We start from the raw sequence: 22,032 nt of genomic DNA on the forward strand, positions 1-22,032 counted from the left end.
ACGCGGCACCCTGGGGCGGTGGAACAGCCTCGGGGGCAGCGGGTACCCGGTCCTGCCGCTCCCCGGGGCGCTGGCAGGGGCACGCACCCCCGGCCCACCCTGCGCTCGGGCTCGGGAGCTGTCCCCACCTTCTTCTACAGTTGTGTCTGGAACAGAACTTGACACACACAGTGTGATTTGGCAATCTTTATATCCACAATACATCATAACCATGCACAAAAATCGAGTGATGTGTTTATTTACAAAGTGAATTGCACTTAACACAGGAACCAGGAATAAAAGTAAATGAAAGGAACCTCTCTTCTGGGTTGCATAAAAGCCCAGTACTATTTATAGCCTACAAAGCCTGATAGTCAACACTACCATGCATTATCTGACCAGTGTAAAATAAGAATTGCCGTTATTTATTGAAACAGTGCAGCCCTGGAGATACTCATTCCATGGAAACATTCCATAAATCACCATCCCAACTACATTTAAGAATCTGGAAGTCAAGAGAGTCCACCCTTCAGGCCCCACTTACTGTGTTTTACTTGAAGGACAGTTAAGTCTTCACTTCCAATTGTCTGATTTTCCTTAGCTGAAATTCAGGCCCCTACCTCTAACACAGTTTGTTCTACTCTTTTATGGAGGAAAACATCTTCCCTAAGTGACTGAACCGCTTCACTGGGATCTTCTTTCCTTCTACAGAGTCCAGAACCTCTAAGCAAGTTCTTCCTTCATGCTTGGAAGGGAAACGATCACCAAGCCTTGGTAAGACTGAGCCAGAAAAAGATCCCACCCACACCTTCTGAAGCAGCACAGCATGCAGGGATCAAAGCACCACGGAGCAAAAATATCTCCTGTACATTTTTCCAACAGCTTTTGTTGAGTGACTGATTCAAATAAAGGCACAGCCCAACCCTTACCACACCCAGCCAAGAGCTCTGTGCTCACACAAGAGCCCTTGGTCACCACAGGTCACAGAACAGCACCCAAATGGGGGCATCTCTGGGATCCATCATCTTTCTACTGCCTCTAAACCTGCCACAGGGCCAAGAAGGCACCAAACTGCCTTTCTTCTACCAAATCTTGACGGCCTCCACAGCACACACTGAAATCGTTTTAACAAAGTAGCAAGCCGTCACCCATCAACTGGATTTTTACATTTATACAAGTATGGAGCTTTAAAACTTTCCTACAAACCAAACTTCCTTGTTCTGTGCAGGCTCCAGTGAAGATCCCAGACTAACTCACCTGCCTGTAAGCACTAACTCTGCAGGAAGAGATTGGATTGATCTGGTGGACCCCAGGAATTTATTTTACCAATTAGCTGTTGGTGTGCTCAGGACCAAGTCACTTTTATGTATGAATTTTGGTCTTCACCCTCCCCATCAGTTAAGAGGAGAGGCAGCACAACAGACTCCTGCCTAATTCTGCATGAAAGGGCCTGTTCTAGACATCAGCAGGAGCCTCTGACTGACGGGTGCATTACTGACAGAGGTGGCAGCACTCAGGGCTTTGTAGTGTTTTCAATAGTTAAAGGAAAGTCAACCTCAACATCCAAGTAAAGCAAGCAGAGCATACATTTCTTCTTTCACAGCCAGCTTTCCTGTTATCAGGAGTTTTACAAAAGCAAAATTCAGCCCTCAAATCCCTTGGGACAGATGGAAGAGAGCTGGAACCTTTTCTTTTTTCCTGACAGTAATACTGAGAGACACACAGCCAGCAAAGCCGTGGGATGAAGCAGTCCAGTTGAGGTTACATGTAGTCTGTAATTTCCACATCAGGAAAGCAAGCTTAAGGAGTCTGGGTTACTGGAGAGCTTCTCTGAATGTCAGACAGCTCTTCAGCATTTCCAGCTTCCTCAGGATTTCTCCAAGTCTTCCCCTCAGCAATTCCAGCACAATAGTGGGCTGGGTTGTGGATGCAGTTTCTAGGGAGTGCACAATGCTTCATCAGGACACCAGGAACCCCAAACCAGAAGCATGTTCCTTGGTCTGTGCACAGGAAGATGGCTTAATCTGGCAGAACTGGTCCCTGTCCTTTTTCTGTTGTCACAAAGAGCCCTGTGCTTAGTCTGGGCAGGAGCACCTCAGACCCACAGAAGGGCTGTGGCTCCGCCTGAGGAAGAGCCTCGTCTCATACTGAGGGATCACGGCAGATAAACCCCCCTCAGTTCCCAGTGCTCAAAGGAGCTACATGGGTGCACATGTGCACACATGCAACTCCCACATCCTGGGTGCCCCCAGCAAAGGGCAGGAGGCCTTTCCCTGTCACACAACAGATCTCAAACACAATAGAATGGTCCAAGGTCCACCAGCGCTGAGAGGGCTTTGGACAATGGAGTTGTTCAAGAGCTCTTCAACACCCATAAATTTAACAGCAGTTAAGCCCTAGACACTGACCTTTCACTGGGACTCTGAGGCAAAGTTTAGAGCCTTCCAGAAAGTCAAAGACTAAAGAAAATCTCTTAAGAGACAAGCAAGTGACTAAACTGCTTCTTGGCTTCTTACACCAGGCCAGACTGATTCTAGAAACTTCATGTTAAGAACAGGACTTGCAGAGTAAGCATGTTAATACATCACCCTGAACTAATGAGTCCTCTTAACAGTACAATTCCTCCTCATGCTATCCAACTGATTTCTTTATATAAAGTTTGTTCAAAAATTAAAGAGCCCAGCTCCACTAGTGTCCACTTGTTCTCAAATGAAATATTTTCAATATTTCAAAACTTTCCATTCTCTCACTGCCAGCTGTCTAAACACTGACCGCATGTTACTGTCTAAACACTGACTGCATGTTACGTTCTGGTCTTGGACCACCAAAAAGGAGACATCCCAGTTCCCACCTTCTCTCAAGAGAATGCTAGTGAAGTAAATACCAAGTGTTGAAAGTGCTTCCTGAACTGGAACACCCTTAGGACAGAGCCCTGTGATGCCTGAAGAGGAATTCATACCCTCATTCAATGGCATCAGCCTGCAAGCATGCACCCATTCACCTTGAATATATCCTCTAAACAAAGCTGAAGAGTGGAAGTGCCAGGCACCACGTGCATCCTGCGCTGTGAGCTGGAGCCCTCTCAGTGCATACAGTACAAAATTAAAGGCATTGGTCTGGAAATCTTATAAAAGAAAAGCCATCAGAGTTAACTGCCCTTAATTTTATTATGTAACCAGACAGAACAGTTGAGACTGGAATGTCAGATTTCCCCTTCAAACACAATTCACAGTTTCATATTTGCTTTGTATCAGTAAAGAAAAATCAACTCATTAATATGCAGCTGGGATTCATCCAGTGAGGTACAGGCTCAGAATACAGAGCAAAAACTCACTGCAAATGGCTCCACAAGCCTTCAGGGAGCAGCAGATGGTCTCCAGCTCTTCCTTTAGACCGTTTCACCCAGTATTGGCCATCAGAACATTCAGTGGATACCCGAGGGGATACAAGTGTGCAAGAGCTAGTGAGTGATGAAAAGCCATCAGAGATTTGCACAAGCAACCAAGAGACTGACTACACAAAGTTGTGGTAACATTCTTCGCATTCAGCACAACAAAGAATTAGAGTAGTTAGCCCTGCTGATGACAAATCTGTTACATCAGTGAAGTACAATCATTTAAGAATTACAGTCTGCAGTTCAGTAAAACGGTAAGAGGAAAACAATGTTAGTAGTTATTATGTGGAATCCTAATATTATGCATTTTAGTAGAGGTCAATAGTGAAAGATCACGAAGAGAAAGTTCCAGATGCTATGGATCTGCAGAAGTTTTACAAAATGTATAAAGTATTGTGTTTCTCTACAACAACCAAAACCCTTACAAGTGCAAGTATATATGTGACATGAAAATATTGCTTCACTCACTCAGACAGGGGCAGGAGAGATCTAGAGAAAAAGCAGCATGCAAAAAAAACCCAACCCTGGAACTAGAGCAGATCCTGCTTTCAGACACTGACCTACAGTACAAAAGAAGCCTACTTGCACAGGTTGCAAAAGGTTTCTGAAATCAATACGCTGGCACTTACTGTACAATAATGTTAACTGATTAACATAAGCTATGAATAAATATTAAGCCACTTCATAAAGCCTGCACAGGCATTCATGGTGGCAGAAAAAGCAATGCAGACATATTTCATTGTTCCCAAATAAAACAAGAACAGAGAAAGATTTCCCAAGCAGGAAACAGTAAACTACACAGCCAGACTAACTGTATTAGGGGTAATTACAGAATAAGTAATGTTATTTTCAACAGCTTTCTTATGTGTGTGCAGCCACTAAAATCCTCACTGTGAGACTTCATCAGGACAGAAAACAGAGCATTTGGCAGGATAGCTAGTTTAATTTCTCCCCCATGTTTACAGAAACACAAGAAAAAGAGATATCTGACTATGGGAGGAAAAAACCTTGTCACCTAAATGTAGTTATTTCTTCAACTGGTAGAGTCAAGTCCCATTGTTCCCCTCCCAGAAAACAAAAACAACAACAAAAGCAAACTAAAAAAAAACCTAACAAAACCAAAACAAACCCATTTGAGAAGAGTGTTTCATGGGATAATATCCAGCAGCAGATGTTCCAACACAAACATGTCTATCAGATCAGTGACTACATTTCAAGCCCAGAAGTCACCACATGGAAGGGGTTTCAGAGGCAGGGGGATGTTAGCCCTACAATTAAAGCTCTAATATGAGAGGGGAGATTTGGGAATGGAGTAAAGGAGGGGGGAGGGAGTCACTGAATCACAGGAGATAGGAAGTGCACACAAGTTTCTAAATGAAGCACAGACGAAGTGGAGGGCACAAGAGTCATCTAGAGAAGGTCACAGGTTCTGACAGCACTGGAGTTTGTTGGATTTCTGTCCATCGGTGGTTGGTGGGACGCTGATGTCGACGACGTTGTTGCCAGGAGACTCATCGTGCGCAGACCGGTCGGCGATTTGCTTCTGCGACACGATGCGGTAGATCTCTGCAAGGAGAGCACACGGGTCAGAGCCCCGGGGGCACGGCCTCCCACGGGGCACAGCGCCGAGCAAACTGCCCAAGAACATGCCAGAACCCAGGAGTGAGAAGATTTAACTTGAGGGCTCTGAAAGGGAATCTAGGCTAAGCAGATGTGGCATGTAACATCTGGCTGGCGTTCCAGTTCCGGAATGAATACGCCAGCTCTGTCTGGAAAAGTTATTAAGACAAGAGTCCTCACTGTTGTTCTGCAACAGCACTTCCTATCCCATTCTTTTTCAATGACTCCACGAAAATGGGGATTATTAAAAGGGTTTTCAAATGGGAACGGAGCAGGAATGCTCATTTCTAAAACAGGGAATCATCTTCTTTGTGATTAAAAAAAAGTGGGCAGCATACTCCAGAAACACCAACCACCAGGATGCTGGGAAACGTCCTCCACAGCAGCAAATTGCCTGATCCCCACCTCTGCTCCTGGCAACCTGCTACCGCCAAGTAACAGCAATGCTCCTCTCTGCAACACATCAGTTTTCCTACCTATGACAGTAAAAAGCCACACAGATCCATAAAGCCCCATCCTTCTCCAAATGAATTGATTTGACTCTAACTTATGCTTGAAAGCACACAGATCCACAAAGCTGTAACCACTGAAGAGAGACTGGCAGCTTAAAAGCCATCAGGAACAAACTGTTTCAACTGCATAGTTAGTAGAAGTATCATAAGTGGAAAGGCTTTTGAGTTACTTATTTCACTGACTAAAAGCCCTTGTTCCAACTTCCCTCCATTGTGAAACAGGAAAAGGGCAAGTACTTCCCTGGAAGTCTGTGGTAAATATTATGGTCACATTCATACAGCCACAACCCCAAACCAGCAACACCCAAAGCCCTTAGTAAGAATTAAAAATCATAGGGAACTGTGCAGGGCTTGTTTACGGGGGGTTTTGTTAGGCTTTTTTTTTTTTTTTTAAGAATCTGCACATATTTATATTGTTTAAAATGGAAACCTTTAACTCAAGGCCAATCTTGTTGCCACTGGTTACCTACAGATCTTTGCTGAAAGGGACAAAGAGGGTTGTTCAGAGGCTGTCACATCCTCTTTCTTTCCTGCTCAGTACTGTATTTGAATTTGAGCTGTTCAGAGTCATTGCCAAGCCCCCTTTGCTTTGGGGTAGCATCTCTTTGGGGTGTTTTGTGGTTTTTTTTTCTTCCAGTCTTTAGTGATCCCTCAAACGAGTGGCCAGTAAGGAAACTCCTGTCCTGCTGTTCCCACTCTCTTCCCTCCACCAAGTCCCCTGTGGTGGTTTCCAACTCACTACTCTACACAGCACATTTTCCTAGGTTCCTTCTCCTCTCTTAGAAGGATGATTCTCCCCCAGGTGTAATCCCTTTGGGAATAGCCTTTTCAGGACTAATCAGTCTTATTACCCATATGCCTATGTTACAGTGGGGATTACTGTAACACGATGTATCAAACAAGGAGGCCTGTGGAAAAGAAATGTATATGGACTGATTCTTGATAGATGTTTCAGAGATGTTTAATTTCCCAGCCGCATGGCCGGGGCTCTGCCGAGGAACTGCGGCAATCACGGGACCCGAGGGTCCCTGCCCACGCAGGGAAACACAAACCAACCAACGGGGAACGAGGCTGACCAGGGGCAGGGACCCCGACATTTCACCCGTTTATTTTTTAAAACAACTGGATAAACATAACAAGAACAGTTTTAAAACAAAACAAGCCTTTAAATGTCCAAACAGATTCTCTGGAACATCTTAAGGCTGACAGAAGGGAGACAGGACTCTCCGAGCATGGGTTGTGGGGAAACTGATGCAGGAGAGGGTTTAATTTCTTCCCTCCCCCTTTTCATCCCCCCTTCGGCATCAGAGAGGAGTTGTAGGGAAAGGGAATTGTATAGGGAAGCCATGGGGTGAAAAAAGGATTAGGAATAAACTGGGGATGGGGTAAACTTAGGAAGGGGTTCATATTGGGTATAGGGTAAAAGGGGAAAGTAGGCTGCGGGTAGGGAAGTTGCTGGGATGGATATTGTTTACAATTTTGTGTGTAACGGCTGCCTTTGACTGGAATACCTCCAGGCCCAGTAACATTTGCTGCTTGTAAACCCCTCTTTCCTTGTACTATATCAAATTGTACAACTTCCCCATCTCCTACACTTTGCAGGTAATTTTTAGGGTTATTCCTTTTTGCCTATGCTATCTGAACTGGACAATCTCAACACTTTTGGGAGCTCAGGATGCTGCTGAGAGAGAGGGGTTTGAGTTCCGTTTGCCCAGGCCTGACCTCAGCTTGAGTTGTTACCACACTGTGGCTCTCCTAGAGAGGCCTCAGGCCAGCGTCTCTAACCAGGGTCAGTCTCAGGGACCTGAGAGGGAACACTGCAAGGGAAGACAGGATGGATGGTGACTGTTGAGCTACACTCAGAGCACTAAAACCACAAATACTGTCTCAAAGTGCCAGGGAAGTTTCAGATCCAGCCAAGTGTCCCAGATCAGCCGTGAATCTGCTACAGGGCGCGAGACCGGCCCAGCTCCAGCTCTGGGCAATCGGCTCTGCCTCACCCTCCAGCTGCTTCACCAGTAGCTCTAATAACACAAATCTGCTGGGCAGCAAATACACCCCATTCCTCATCTGTTAGGCTTTTTAGCTATAGAGGCAGCTTGGCTGCCCTTTTTCTCCTGCCTGCTTCTTCTTGGGCACCTTGGAGTCAGAGTTGGGGTTGCTCAGTCTGGAGAAGAAAAGGCTCCTGGGAGACCTTACTGCAGACTTCCAACATTGACAGTCCCCCAAGAGAGCTGGAGAGGGACTTTGGACAAGGGCCTAGAGGGACAGGACAAGGGGGAGTGGCTTCCTACTGCCAGAGAGCAGGGTTAGATGGGATACTGGGAAGAAATTCTTGGCTGTGAGGGTAATGAGGCTCTGGTACAGGTTGCCCAGAGCAGCTGTGGCTGCCCCATCCCTGGAAGTGTCCAAGGCCAGGTTGGACGGGGCTTGGAGCAACCTGGTCTGGCGGAAGGTTGGTAGGGGGGCAAGGTGTATAACGAGATGATCTTTAAGGTCCCTTCCAACCCAAGTGGTTCTGGGATTCTGTGATCTTCCTCTAAATGCATTGCATTTCTGTTACCAACAGAGTTGGCCAGCATCTGACTTAGTGATCCCAAGGCTCTGTAGTCCTTCCCTGCACACCACTGCAAAAGGAACCCAAAAGAGCCTGCCTTGACAATTAACCCTATTAATGCTCAGCTTCTTTCCCAGTAAGAGACACACACTGATACATAATCAACCTACAACCCTTGCTATCAGCTGAGAACAAGAGTTCAGTAGTCTGAAAATGGTACCAGTCTGCTTTGGTGCAAGAGAAAATACTGGAACATTTAACTTCCCAGCACAGAAGTACAATTACTAGTTCCTTTACAACAGTACTATTGCAATAGCTTGAATGTGTGGAACATCAGGAGATAGGAACCTCCAGGAGACAGAAACCCTCTTCTGGGACAAAAAAGGGTGTATGGGGTGGGAGGCAGAACACAAAGGCGAGATTAGAAAGCTTGCAAACTAACCATCATTCCCAACACTCATTTCCAAAACATTCCAGATAACTGAAAAATGTGCCCATGAAGAAAATCTACCACCTCAGCAGCTGCTCTGAATCCATAAAAACCATACCTGTAAGGATGTTCTTGAAGGCTTCTTCTACATTTGTTGAATCCAGAGCAGATGTTTCAATAAAAGATAAGTTATTTTTTTCTGTAATAAATAAGAAGTGGTTCAGTTAAAAACTTTAATAACACTTTATTTCACTTTTACTTTAAGGTTTTTATCTTTTATTTTAGGCCAAACCAACCAGGGCACAGTCATTTTTTTTCTTTTCCCCGTTACACAAGGAACACGTTGGTGCTGCAGTTCAGCAACATCTCCTTTGCCCAAAGTGCAAGAGCATTTTCCCCACTGCAGCCCTTGCTCAGTCCAACACAAAATATCATTCTCTTCTGGCTACAGATCATACCCGGAGGTGCCTTAAGCAAGAGCCCCAGCAAAAGCACGTCAGCTGCTACAGAGACACAATTCTCCTCTGCAACCCCAAAAAGATCAACAGACCTATACTTTCCTAATCAGACCCCACTTCCAAATAACAATGACCTCTTGGAACACAGTCTATTTTCTTCTTTCCTCTTACAATGCAAAAGAATTTTTTTTATTAAAAAAGGAAGTGATTAACACTTAAATATCATACCTAAAATGGTTCTGTATCACATACCCAGGAACAGGTAAATTTCAGTCATGGAGCTTAAACACCAACAATTAGACATTTAAAACAGCCTTAGCAGGAAGTCAGGGTCAAAAAGTAAGAAGCTGAACCAAGTGACCAAAGTAATAGACTATCTGGGGCACCCACCAACTTGTTTTGCTTCTCCTAGAGAAATGTCACTTCTCATTCATCTGAAAATTTTAAGTGGCTTTATTACCCTCAGGGTACTCGCTTACCAGCAAACTCCAGAAAGCATGTTTAAGCCTTGGTAATATTTCTAGAGGTACTTTAAAGGTTGTACATTTACATTCCACCTCCAAGCTTGACAGCCACACAAAAGCTGAATGTCCCCAGGACTTTAAGGGCAAAAGAGTATCTGACCAGTGCTCTGCCAGGTAAGGAAGAGAAAAGGAATGCAGTAGCAGCGTCTTACATAACCCATTGACTTCTCCCAACAAATGATCATTTTCAAGTCTGATGATCGCTGCATTTCAGTGAGACCAGATGACACTACTGCATGCATCAGCGCTCTAGAGCAGCAATGACCCCATCGAAGAGAAGGTTCAGTATTCCTTTGTAGCTGTCCACATCAATATCTACTCAGCAGAATCGGGTCTCCAGGAAGGAAGGACGGACATTTTGTGATTTTTATTGTGACATTTTCTCTCCTAAATGTTGCTTACTGTTTCTAGCCTTGTTAGAGGAAATGTTTAATCTTCAGCTATCAGGCAGCTCAAGGACAGTGTTTCAAAAACATGTACTACCACTAGATTTAAAAACCAACAGAAAACCACAAACTAAAAATGACCAAAAAATTCTCCAAAAAAAACCCCAAGCCAACCACACATGCTAGTTAATAAGCCAAGATACTTTAATTTTTAAAAAACCCAACAAAACATCTTAAATGTCTTTTTTAGGGTCCAAACTAAAACTTGAGGTGAGAGTTCAGCCCTGGACCAAGCAGTGTGATCAGAGCAGGCACCATCCCCCAGGCCCCTGAAGCCCCAGCCCAGCCAGGCCGAGCACTAACCTGCGAAGGCCCTGGCCTCGTCGGTGGGCACGGCCCGGAGGTGGCGCAGGTCGCTCTTGTTACCCACCAGCATGATCACGATGTTGTTGTCGGCGTGGTCTCGCAGCTCCTTCAGCCAGCGCTCCACGTTCTCGTAGGTGAGGTGTTTGGCAATGTCATAGACAAGCAGAGCCCCAACAGCACCGCGGTAATATCTGAAACCATGAGGCACAGCCCTTCAGCGAGAGCTCTGTCCCAGCCACACCACCAAACGGGCCATCTAGCTCTTCTATAATGCTTTACACGTCAGAAAAAGTTGTGCTGATGCAAATACTGTTGTTGGAGGGGTTTTGAAGCCTAAAACCAAGTTCCAATTGCAGGGTTTTTTTTGTAATGGCATTTCTAAAAAAATCCTGTGTGTGTACCAAAATGCTAGAGAGCCTGCAGAAACCAGGACTAAAAATGTCCTGTCCACTCCAACCGTGTGCAGGAAAACTCACCGTTCCAGAATCAGTACAGCTGGGCGGTTTTCGTGAAGTTACAACCTAACTTTCTACTAGGAAAATAGCCCTTAATAAAATGTCAGTATTTGTCCCTGATCCTTCAAATATCCCCTGGCCCTCCCACAAATTAAAGAGGGGACTCTGGGCTATATTGTCACGATCCACAAACCCCTAATCCAGGAACAGAGTTTGCCCCCTCAGGGCAGGTTTGGGCCCATTTCAACACAAGCCAAGGGCTCAGCTCAGCACAAGTCAAGCTGTATCAGCAATCCTGTAACATCCATATCTCTCTTCCACACAATACTACCATTTCTCCTCACTTGTACCAGCACCTGTCTGACATGTTGTTGAACTGAGTCAGGGCACCAAGTCAGCAGAAAACATTCCCTTTTCCCTGATGTTTGGCATTCCGCTGGCCAAGCAGGCTGAACTGGCTGAGTGACGTGTCAAGCAGGAGTTAGTGCCAGCACAAAGGAGAGCAGGATCACAGGACTGCAGCTGCCCTAGTTCCCAGCAGTAAAACCTGTGGTTGACCCAGACTGGACTAGCAGTTTTTACAGCAAGAACAAGGGTCACAAAAGAATTCCTGAAAGTCACACTAACAGTTCCAGAAACAATGCAATTTGAAATTGTCACTTACATCTGCTTCTGCATCCCTTTCCCTACAGACTGCTTCCTTTGGGTTCCAGGCTCTCCTGGTTTTCTCCCATCTTGACAAAATTCCCCTTACCTTGAGGTTAATGGCTCAATCTGTGCATGACTCAGAGACATGTTTTTACCTTTAAAAACTGATACACATCTGCAACGTAATAAAAAAATCAACTCACTGATCAGAAAATGCTCTGGAGAACCAGGCCTGACAAAAGGGTTTGCTTTTTGTCCTCTGCCAGATACTTTTGTCTGCATAGAAACAGGTACACCTCAAGCCACTCTGTGAATTAACAGGGTGCCATAGGTGAAAAAGCTTCTCACCTTCAGGGATTGTGCCTAATGCTGCACAGTCAGCACTATCATAGTTGCCTTCCTATGTCCTGGCTATTCAATGTGTGTGCTCATGGACCTAATTTTCAGGGCTGTGACTAATTCAAAGTCATTGAGATTTCAAGGGACTTTTTGGCTGCAGATTTTCCTAAAAATACCCTCAGTCTCAAGACTGAGGGAGCAATGGAGACCAGAAGCCATGGGTGTTACAGTAAGCCTCCATGCCTAGACCAAAACTTGATACCAACAGTACCCAGTTTCTATCTGAAATGACACTCCGTGTAACGAACACAGCACATTCAGCACAGACAAAAAACCAAATCACAAAACTCAAACAGAATTTCCCCCAGTTTTGATTTAAGCTGTCATTTGCTTCTATAATAGTAACATGAGAATCTAAAAATTACTTTCATTATATTAATCAAGGGAACACAAAGTATTTCCTATCTTATGACTTAGATCCACATTGAAGTTTGTCATAACGACTTTGTCACGTGTCCAAAATATGTTTCATTCTCTACCCATAGATTTATCTGCAGCATCTCTGCTAGAATTCTGCTGAGCAAAGACACAGTACTCACGCTGAGGTAATGGCGCGGTATCGCTCCTGGCCTGCAGTATCCCAGATCTGTGCTTTTATCGTCTTCCCATCCACCTGGATGCTCCTGGTGGCAAATTCCACCCCAATGGTGCTCTTACTCTCCAGATTGAACTCATTGCGTGTGAAACGTGACAGAAGATTACTTTTCCCAACTCCAGAGTCTCCAATCAACACAACTGAAAGGAGAGACATTATTTTCACAATTAATTCCTTGTACCAGCACTGACCCCACGCAGCAGTGCGGCCTGGCAGGCAACACCCACCAGAAATGCACAGCCAGGTAACACAGGAGAGACTTACACGGACAGCACCTCAGACTTTACTATGCACAGCTTACTTCAACCCCAGAAGAGCCCCAAGCTGTTTTGTGGTGAGTAGCTGCCCAGTCCTCAGAGGTGAAAATGAGAAATTGCTACAGCGACTGTCAAAGTCAAACAGTGCTTTGGAGGCCCCAACCACTGCAGCAGGCAGAGGTAAGAGATGCCCCTCACACACTCAACCTTTGGCACAGGAAGGCTGCAACCCACATTTTAAGAAACACTACAGGCAAGAACATGGCAACAGGCCACCTGTCTGCCCAACAAAAGCCGTCGTACAGTGTAAGTGTACTCTATTTTTATTAAAAGACCAAAAACATGGTAAATAAACAATTATTTGCAGTCCCTGATGGAGTCTTATGAGGTGTTTTATTTCAATAATTTAATTCATAAATATGTTCACCACAGAAAGAGTAGAAGACATTTGATACTAGAAAAAAGATACAAAGCAAAGCAGAACTTCATCCAGAAAAAAAGTTGTAGTAAACTGTACAAGAAGTAAGAGATGAGCTAGAAACCTCTGCCTCCACACGTGGTGTTGCCACGATAACAGAAAAATGTGAGTGCAGAGAGATCTTCAGCACACAAAGCCCAGCTTTCCTGAAAGGAATTGTGAAAACAAAGGTACATCTTGTGGCAGGAGGTTCCCTCTACTTTTTGGCTTATGGATGAGAGCAAGAAATAACAGAGAAACAAAAGCTGAAACAGCTGAGCCATTCTCCCTTCCTCTCCCAAACACTGTATCACATACCCTTTCGGAATTCAAATGTCCTGGCTCAAGCAAAAGGAAGAAAGGCAGCCAGCCTCTGTGAGCTTCTTTAACCCTGGGAGTATTTCCTACTCCAGTTCTAAGTAGAGATCTGCTGATCTTCCTCATTCATATGGTCTGTTTTTCCTACAGAAAAGCAAACATGGGCAAAAAACATTCCCAATTTCCCCCCAACAACTACAGAAGAATCTTCTCATTGCACACTTCCAGAATGAGCTCACCAGTGTCCCCCCAGGGCCAAGGATCATACTTGTCTCTTAGTGCTACTACAGCTTTTCTCTGCTCAGGCCATTGTTTGAGGATGCAGCTCTGGCAGCGCCCTGCTCCAGCTGGCTGCCACCCCACCCCTGGAGCACATTCCCAGGCTGCTGCTGGACCCTGGCTCTCTGCTGCGACAGCTCCAGAGAGCTGCACAGGGGGATTGTTGAAACGCTCCGGACAGTGCCCCCAGCATCTCATCTGCCTGACAGCACAGACAGACAATTGTGCTAGCACAGCTGAACAGGCAAAACATAAAAGAGGCAGGAACGGGCAGCCAGCACATCGTGGCAAGGCACCACAACTCCCTACTCGGGAGAGCTTAAACCTCCTCACAGCACTCTGCCTTCCCTGGCAAACTGCCTAAACCATTTTTTAGGGTATGAGAACAGACAGATAAAAAAAGATTTTATTACAAGTTCTAACTCTAGGGTTTTGTTAGCTTTATTTTCCAGACAAACAGTTTTTCACCACTAATTCCATGGGACCTTCCAACAACAGGCCGAGGTCACCCATCTCGCACAGGGATCTGCTGGCTGGACTAGGCTCTATCCTACAGCAAAGCCCTGACCATAACCAAAAGTAAGAACATCCACCACACAAGCTAGACCAGATTGGAAAAGCCCTGAGGCTTCCAACTGTTTCTGAAGGGAGTTATCTTCCCATGACTTTGCAGCTGGAGAAAGCACAGCCTTTCCAGGTTCTAGCCATCTCCTCTGCTCTGGCATTTTAAAAGTTATCAGTTTTGGGCATAAACCATGCAAACGGCTCTCAGGTCATTAACTCCACCTGCCACTGGAAGAAAATTCCAGGGGTCCCACACTCCTTTGGCTGGCTACTCACAGGCTCCCTTCACCAGGCTGCCCCACATTGCAGCAGAGCTTCTAAAACAGAATTTTTCAGAAGTTAAAGGAAGGCAACCAGATCCCAATTCAATAAAGGGCATTCTAGCCTAGAGTTTCCAAGTACTTCTTATTAATACTCAATCTTGAGCACTAAATGAGCATTTTCACTTTCAGAAGAAAGATGCCAAGACTGGGGGTCCCACGTGCAGACAGAAGCCACAAGCTTTTATTTTCTATGGGAGTTGAGCAAGAAGGTACCTTCAACATCCTGGACTAAGTGATTAGATCTTGGGAAAGTTTCTAAATTTGGTAACAGGCCACCACACAGCATCGCCTGTTCAGATTCAGAAGTCATGACAGAGTAGAAAAAAGTTCCAAACGACAGTTTAAGAGCCTGAATACTCCCTAAACACGTCTCACCAGAACTGATGAAGTCACTCTCCAAATGCCCCTAAGGGCCACACTGGTGATAGAAAGATGTACTGGTTTCATCTTGGAAGTGACATGAACCAATAACCAGCACCAGCCATCTTCAGATGGCTCGAAGCACACAGACAAGCCTCGCACAGTGCCCTGTTTATATCCTGAATCCTGCTCCTTCAGTCTTTCCTGATTTTCTGTCTCGTCCAGCACCCCTTGCCACTGTGTCAGTTATCCATCACCACATTACCCATCCATCAACTTAGCCACCACCCTCACTCTGCTTCCCATGTCTACAACATACAGAACTACAGCACAATCCCACCCCCCAACACCTGCCCTGTATGTTGAGATCTTGTACAAAACAAGCCAAAGTAAGAATTAAAATTCCAGTGCCATACATCATTGGTAAGAAAGGGAAAATAAATAGATCAAGTTTATGATAGAACTGTAAATACACTCATTTATTAATCTGGAGAAAAGAATATATACTTTTGAGCAATTAAGAAGATTAAGACTCCCTCTAGCACAGACCATCTAACCAGAGTTTGTGATAAATCTGAAGTACATAAGGTTGCCAGATATTGGTGACTAATAGGATACGCATTTGTTTTTAATAACCACAGCCTTTGCTAAGCTGAGACTAATCAGAGCAGTCTAAATTCCCACAAAGGTAAAGGAAAGCTCTTTTTCCTATGCTGCTTTTTCCTGCCTTTTTCATGAGCCAGCACACATCTGCAGAACCTCAGATTTAATTCTTAAAATAAACACTGATAATAGCTAATCTTCTTGAGAGCAAAATTAATGTGCAGATCACATTTTAATAGGTACAAGACTTCCAACATTTTTAACGGCTCTTCAAAGGTCACAAATTCAATTCCAGATCAACGCATTCAAAACTCAGGCTGCAAAGTCCCTGCTTTTTCACCATCCCCGCTACAAAACTAACTGGGAACAGGGGCCTGTACTGCTGGCTTCGCTTGGGTCACATCACTGAACACAGCCACAAGCTCTTCACAGCCTCACTACCCCACACAGCCCTGCACACACGGTTTGGCTCCTTCCCCCAAAGGCTGGCTTGAGTAACAAATAATATTTTGTTCTGATCAATAAAATAAGCAGTTTTGTTGGGATGCACACAAAAGAAAGGGAAATTGGGAACAAAGAAGCACTAGTTCGGCAGAGCAGCTTTGACCATAATCACTCACATCCCCAGAGTGCTCCCAAACCTTAAGTTAGTCATTGCCTGCCACGTGCTGTCCTTTGGAAATGGGTGGCAGGGGAGACAGTCAAGCCTTAAATTTAATAAACTTTCCCAGACTGAGATCCTCCTACGTCATTATTTCTACCTCTGACTACTACACAGACTGACAGAAGAGAGTTCAAAAGCCATCTGCGTAGCTAAGAAGGGGCTAAACCACAAGCCAACCAAAGTCCTGGGCATTATTATAGCAATTGTCCTTGATGCTTAATTCCACTGCTGGAGGAGGCAGGAAGAAGAGGAAGGGGAGTTGGTCCCACAGCAGAGCCCTCATCCCACTTGGTCCCATTTATTTCTTGTCTAGTCCCAAAAAGCCTCAAAGGAAGGAAAAGATAAATAATCAAACCCTCAAAGAAACCCTTCTCTTCTACTTATTTTTTAAAAAAAACATCCACACAACTCCTCCCAAAAGATGCACAGAAAAGGACAATCCTCTCACCTGTTTTTTATTAAGTGCTACAAAGTGTGCCAGCATCACCACAGCACAGATCTTGACCAAATGACTTCAGGTTGAGTCTTACTCCAGATAACGTTAAAAACACATTTCAAAGCAAGTATTTTTAAAAGACAAATGCTGTTTCCCTACCTAATTGACTATTCAGAGAAAGAAAAAAGTAAGTACAATTTTTAGGCTTTCAAGTTCCTGGCTATTAAACCACCTGGGAAACAGACGGTGGAATGACTTCAGAAGGAAACTACTTTAGACTCAGACAGTTCAGCATATTTTTACAGGCTGGTCTTCTGCTTTATAGGCAGAGAAGAAATAAGGGCTTTTTTCCCCCATTGTCCTCAAGATTCAACCCACTGTAAAATAAATAAAGCAAACAGGCAAATATATCTATAAAATACTACCCACAGATGAGTAATTGTTCTTTCCTTTGGTCCACAAGTTCGGAATCACTGCTGCCCTTGTGAGTGTCCAGGTACAAACACCGTGCCCCTAAATCAAACGCTTGGGAAATCATCACAGCAGCAAGTGACCCCCAGAGCCCTCACAGACCACCAACGGCGCCGTTAGCACTGCCCTTCCCAAGAGTGAACTCTCGGGATGGTAACTGGGTTTCAGCCGCTCTACCAACAGGAGATCCGGTGCAAAACAGGCTGGGAAACCAAAGATGATAGTGCTACACCCACCTGCACTGCTCCTCGGGCCTCACAGGCAGAGCTGTGGGCTGCTCCGGGAAATCGGTCGGGTTGAGCCTCTGAACAGGCAGGAGCCCGGCCTGCGGAGACATCCCACGGGACAGAAACCCCGAAGACATCCCACGGGACAGAAACCCTGAAAACATCCCACGGGAGGACACCCACGGCGACGATTCCCCCGGAGCCGGCGCAGGAGGAGCAGCACTGAGCCCTCACACAGCCCTGGACAACCCGACATGTCACAGGCACGGGCAGGCGCGGCAAAACACCCATCAGCACAATCAAATTAACACCATTACGGTCCCAGGCTCCCGGAACCGGCGCTCAGAGGGGACCTGCGAAGGAGCCTTCACCAGCTTATGGTTTTTCAGCTCCGGCTCGACACCGGGCGATCTCCGGAAAACCACCGGCACCGCCGGGCACAGCCCCGGCCCGCGGTCCGCCCGCTCCCCGCCGCGGCTCCGGCCGCCCCCAGGGATCGCAGCCGCCCAGCTGCCGGCGCGCGGCCTACGCGGACCGGGCCGGGCGGGGCGAGGAAGCCCGTGCGGCTCTCCCGCCGCTCCCCCGGGGCCAGACCAGGCCGGGGGCCCACAAGGCCGCCCCGCGCACCAAGGCCGCAGCGGCCGTCCCGGGCCCGCGCGGCCCGCTGATCCCGGCCGAACCCGGCGCGGTGCGGCGGCCGTGGCCCCACTGAGCACGCACCTTTGAACAGATAGTCGTACTCGTCGTCGCGGGTGCCCATGGCGATGGCGGCGCCGACCCTCTGCCTGCCCGGCACCGACCGCGGCCCAGCCGGGGAGGGGCGCTCCCGCACGGGCCAACCAGCGCCCGCCAGAGCCCGCAGGAGGCGGACGGTGCGCCAGAGCCATCAACGACAGCCAATAAACGATGGAAGTTCCGCTGACTGGCAGGGAACGGTGCCCAATGAAAGGAGGGCAGCTGGGGAGGGGCGGTGCTTGGGTGCCTAAGCTGGGTGCCTGAGAGACGGGGCGGGGCCGGGCCGGGGCGGGGCCGGGCGGGAGGGGGCGGGGTTTGTGTGAGGGCCGGGGCGGGGCTGTGGAGGCGGGGTTGGAGCGGGCGCGGGCGGGGCGCGGGCGGGGCGCGGGGGAGGGGGGACTCTTTTCGGGGGAGGGGGTCACACCGGAGGGGGACGTGGCCCTCAGGGGGATGGGACCCCCCCGGTTTGAGCGGGATCGCTGGGAGAGGGGTTTCGCCCCGTTTGAGAGTGACTCCCCATCGCTGGGGCGTGGTGTCATCTCTGGGTGGGGAGAGAACCGGCCCGGCCCGGCCCGGGGGTCAGCGCAGCACCGGAGCCGGGGAGCACGGCGGGGGGAGCCCCAGCAGCGCCTCGGGACACCCGGCTGCGCCCAGCGCCCCCGCCGCCTCGCTTCCCCCTCGGCTGCTCCCTGCCCCGCTCCGCGCTCCCGGCGCCACCTTCCTGCTAAACACCAGCTGAAAAGGCTGTTCCGGCAAAAACATGCCCTCACGGTGACACAATTGTCCAAGGAAAACATATCCCCTTTTTTTTTCCTGGCACGGCTCTAGGCAGTTTCCTGAGCGGAGCAGTGACCACAGCCAGAGGCCTCGTGGCCACTCGGGCAGTGGCTGTGGGACACCGTTCGCCTCGGCTTTATGGGCTCCAAGTGGGATATCCTTCACCTTCCCGACAGCAGAATTGCAAAAACTCATCCTGGGAACGCCGTCCAGGCTGCAGGACCAGTCTCAGGGAGCCACTCGGGAGCATAAGGGTGTCCTTGCTGCCCTGGTGGCCCCCTCCTCGTGCCCCCTCACGACCTGTGCACACTCGTGTCCCATCACTGGTCTGACACCTTTCGTTGTGGTTGGGCAAACCCCGGCAGGGAAGTTGCCGACTCCTTCCTTCCCTCTGTGATGTGCGGGGAAGTGGCTCTGTTCATCACGCGTTTCTCTCTTTCTGGGCTGTGCTCATCACGACAGGTCTGCCCTACTTCCTCCCTGGAGGAGTGTTTATCCAGCTAAAGGATTAGTGGGTCTGCAGTATCACAGAGGGAGCAACAGCAAGACTGAGACAATGGTGAGGAAAAAGTTGGCTTTGGTCTTATTTTTGTTGGCCTTGGGAGATGCTCAGAGTGGGAGCAATGTCGGGATGGGGAGAGACTCAGACCCTCCAGGCTCCATGGCACTGAGGTGCTCTCAGCTTCCCCCAGACATGTGAACACCTTGGACAGACGGGATCATGGCGTCCAACAGGTCCCATTTACAAAAATAAGTGCTAATAAATGAGTGGGGGTTGAGGAAGAGGCAGTAGCCAGTCTGACAGCTTGGCAGGGTGTCCAGCTCCATGACAGCCAGGCTGTTAATGACCCAGGCTCTGAGAATGGGTGAGAACCAACCTGCTGCATGCACACTGCAATCCCACTGGCGAGGTATCTAGGTATCCCTGTTGCATATCAGGCAATAGAAGCAGCAGGGAAGGAAAGCCAAAACTTCGTGAAACCTGTGGTCTAGGGAAGGTGCAGCTCCAGCCTAGCAATGGGTCAGGCCAGTTGTTTCTCTGCAACAGGCAGTGATTGCTGAAGGGCTGGGGGGGAAATCTTTTCTTAGAGGTTTTGGTGCTCACATGCAGCATAGAGCATCAGACTTTTAATCCTTCCCATGCCAAAGGGAGTTTTAACACCAGGATCTGCAGGAAGGAGAAAGGTACCACTTTCTCCTGTTGATGCTGTTCCTGTTCCTGCAGGGCCCCAGTGAAATGCCCTGGTGAGTGATGATTAGAGCACACACAGGAGTGTTGAGCATCCCATGATGAACACTTCAATAGTATCAGGAGGAGCAAAGCTGGAACATGCTGGATGCAGAATCTCCTAGGAAGGGCAACTATGCCATGCTGAGTTTCCCACAGCTGATAATGCTGCAACCAGTGAGTGGCTGTGTGACAGGAGGGAGAGGAGGGTGGCTCCTTGCTGGTCTGCAAAGGAGGCCTTTGCTTGCCTTGGTTTGCTCTGCACAGTAGAACATCTTATTTTCATTATTACAAGTAACTTTATTGGTTCTGAACTGAACACTAATGGAGGAAGGTCTAAAAACCCACCAAAGCTATTTTTTATCAGTTTGGATGGAAATCACTTCCTTCTTTTCTTCTTCTAATGCCTGGGAGTTCTTGCCATAAGTTTTAAAGAGCGATACATGAAGGTGGCACCATTGTGAGTGCCATCAGCTCCAAAACCCCCTGGGACAGGGTTTTAACATGGGCTGCAGGGAATGGAGATGATGACTTGGTGTTAGAAGAAGGATGCTGTCCTGGGGCAATGTGGGGTGAAGTGTGAGCCCATAGTCCCCACGTTCTTCACATCCAGGAGTCCCCCCAGCTTGTGGTATGTTTTGCATTGGAGAATCAGTGCCGTGTCACCAAAACCAGATGTGTGTCACTGATGAGGGAATGCATTTGCAGAACCTTTCTGTAAATTCCACATGTCCTCAAATCGGCCACAGGCCGTCAAGCTTCCAGGGAAGTGGCCTGAGGTCCCACCTGGGTCAGCAAACTGGTAAGGAAACTCGCCAGTCAGACCATTCAGATCCTGCTCTGGGGGTCCCACTGGCAGCGCTGGGACCAAAGCCCCTTCACAGTGGTGCCTCCAGTGACCCCACAGGCCCCATGGGACTCCCCGCACACCCCACACTCCCCCAGTCAGACCAGCTCCTCTCACCGGCTCGGTCCCAGCTTCCCATAGCACAGTCCCAGCCTCCGGTTCCTTTGTGCTGCAGTGACACAGAACAGCTCGAGCTGGTGCTGGGGAGGGACCCCGGCCAAAGCCTCCCTGGGCTGTGCCCCCTCCCAGTCTGTGCCCATCCTGATGCTGGTGTTTAGCCCAGCTCCTCTTCCTGACTCCTGCAGAGTCTCGGGGTAAGTGGCCACCCCCCTTCTGGTTCCCTAGGGCCCTGAGTCCTTGGTCAGGCAAAGGGTCAGTGCCAGGTCCTGGCCCCTTGCCAGGGACTCTGGCCATTCCCCCCACTCTGAGCACAACCTGCAGCTTGTGCTGCAGCTCCCTGAGCTGGGCACTGGACCATTCCACAACAGCCCTCCCTTTGTTTTAGTGGAGCACACCTGCTAATATATTGAAAGGAAGAAGAAAAATCTTCCAAGGCATTTGAGTACTGCCCTTATATGCAATGTTATCACAAGTAAAAAATATAACAGAATTAAGGCCAACAGGGTGAAGTACAACATAGACTCCTGTGCACAAATACTTAAAAGATTATCAACACAAAATCACAAAGGATTCTCAGAAGTCAGTTATTTATCAACCAGTTGATCGCAGAATCACAGAATCATTAAGGTTGAAAAAGACCTCTCAGACCATCAAGTTCAAGCTATGATCGAGCATCACCTTGTCCACTAGACCAGAGCACTGAGCACCACATCAAGTCTTAAACACCTTCAGGAACAGTTACTCCAACACCTCCCTGGACAGTCCATTCCAGAATCTAATCATCCCTTCTGTGAAGAAATTCTTCCTAAAGTCCAACGTAAACTTCCCCTAGTGCAGCTTGACACTATGTCCTCTTGTCCTGTCACTGGCTGCCAGGGAGAAAAGCCCGATTCCCACCTGCTGGGGAAAATGAAACAGGAAAGCCTTATAAATATGATTGCCTGACAAAAGATTTTGGGAATATGAAAACTATAAGTGACATCGAAATGAAGACCACCTTTGAGACACCAAGTCTTAGTTACTGAACAACTGGAAAACAATGG

The 22,032-nt window shown here is 47.7% G+C and overlaps 1 protein-coding gene across 1 annotated transcript; it reads right to left on the reverse strand.

Moving 5' to 3' along the window:
* Positions 1-173: 173 nt before the first annotated feature.
* Positions 174-18,113, reverse strand: RAB11B (RAB11B, member RAS oncogene family). Its single transcript, XM_048287733.1, has 5 exons — positions 18,003-18,113; positions 12,268-12,463; positions 10,224-10,417; positions 8,611-8,691; positions 174-4,939 (listed from the first exon to the last, which is right to left on the reverse strand). Exons 1-5 carry the CDS (start codon positions 18,040-18,042, stop codon positions 4,794-4,796), a joined length of 657 nt encoding a protein of 218 aa, XP_048143690.1. The 5' UTR covers positions 18,043-18,113; the 3' UTR covers positions 174-4,793.
* Between the last annotated feature and the right edge of the window lie 3,919 nt (positions 18,114-22,032).

The sequence above is a fragment of the Corvus hawaiiensis genome, chromosome 28 (genome assembly GCF_020740725.1).
Source record: "Corvus hawaiiensis isolate bCorHaw1 chromosome 28, bCorHaw1.pri.cur, whole genome shotgun sequence".
Taxonomy (NCBI): domain Eukaryota; kingdom Metazoa; phylum Chordata; class Aves; order Passeriformes; family Corvidae; genus Corvus; species Corvus hawaiiensis.

Excerpts from the sequence above, each read along its gene's own strand:
- RAB11B (XM_048287733.1), bottom strand. The coding sequence starts at position 18,042 with ATGGGCACCCGCGACGACGAGTACGACTATCTGTTCAAAG. Across the intron at positions 12,464-18,002 it reads GTACGACTATCTGTTCAAAG|TTGTGTTGATTGGAGACTCT; the intron begins GTGCGTGCTCAG and ends CTCTCCTTTCAG. Across the intron at positions 4,940-8,610 it reads CTTCAAGAACATCCTTACAG|AGATCTACCGCATCGTGTCG; the intron begins GTATGGTTTTTA and ends CTCTCCTTGCAG.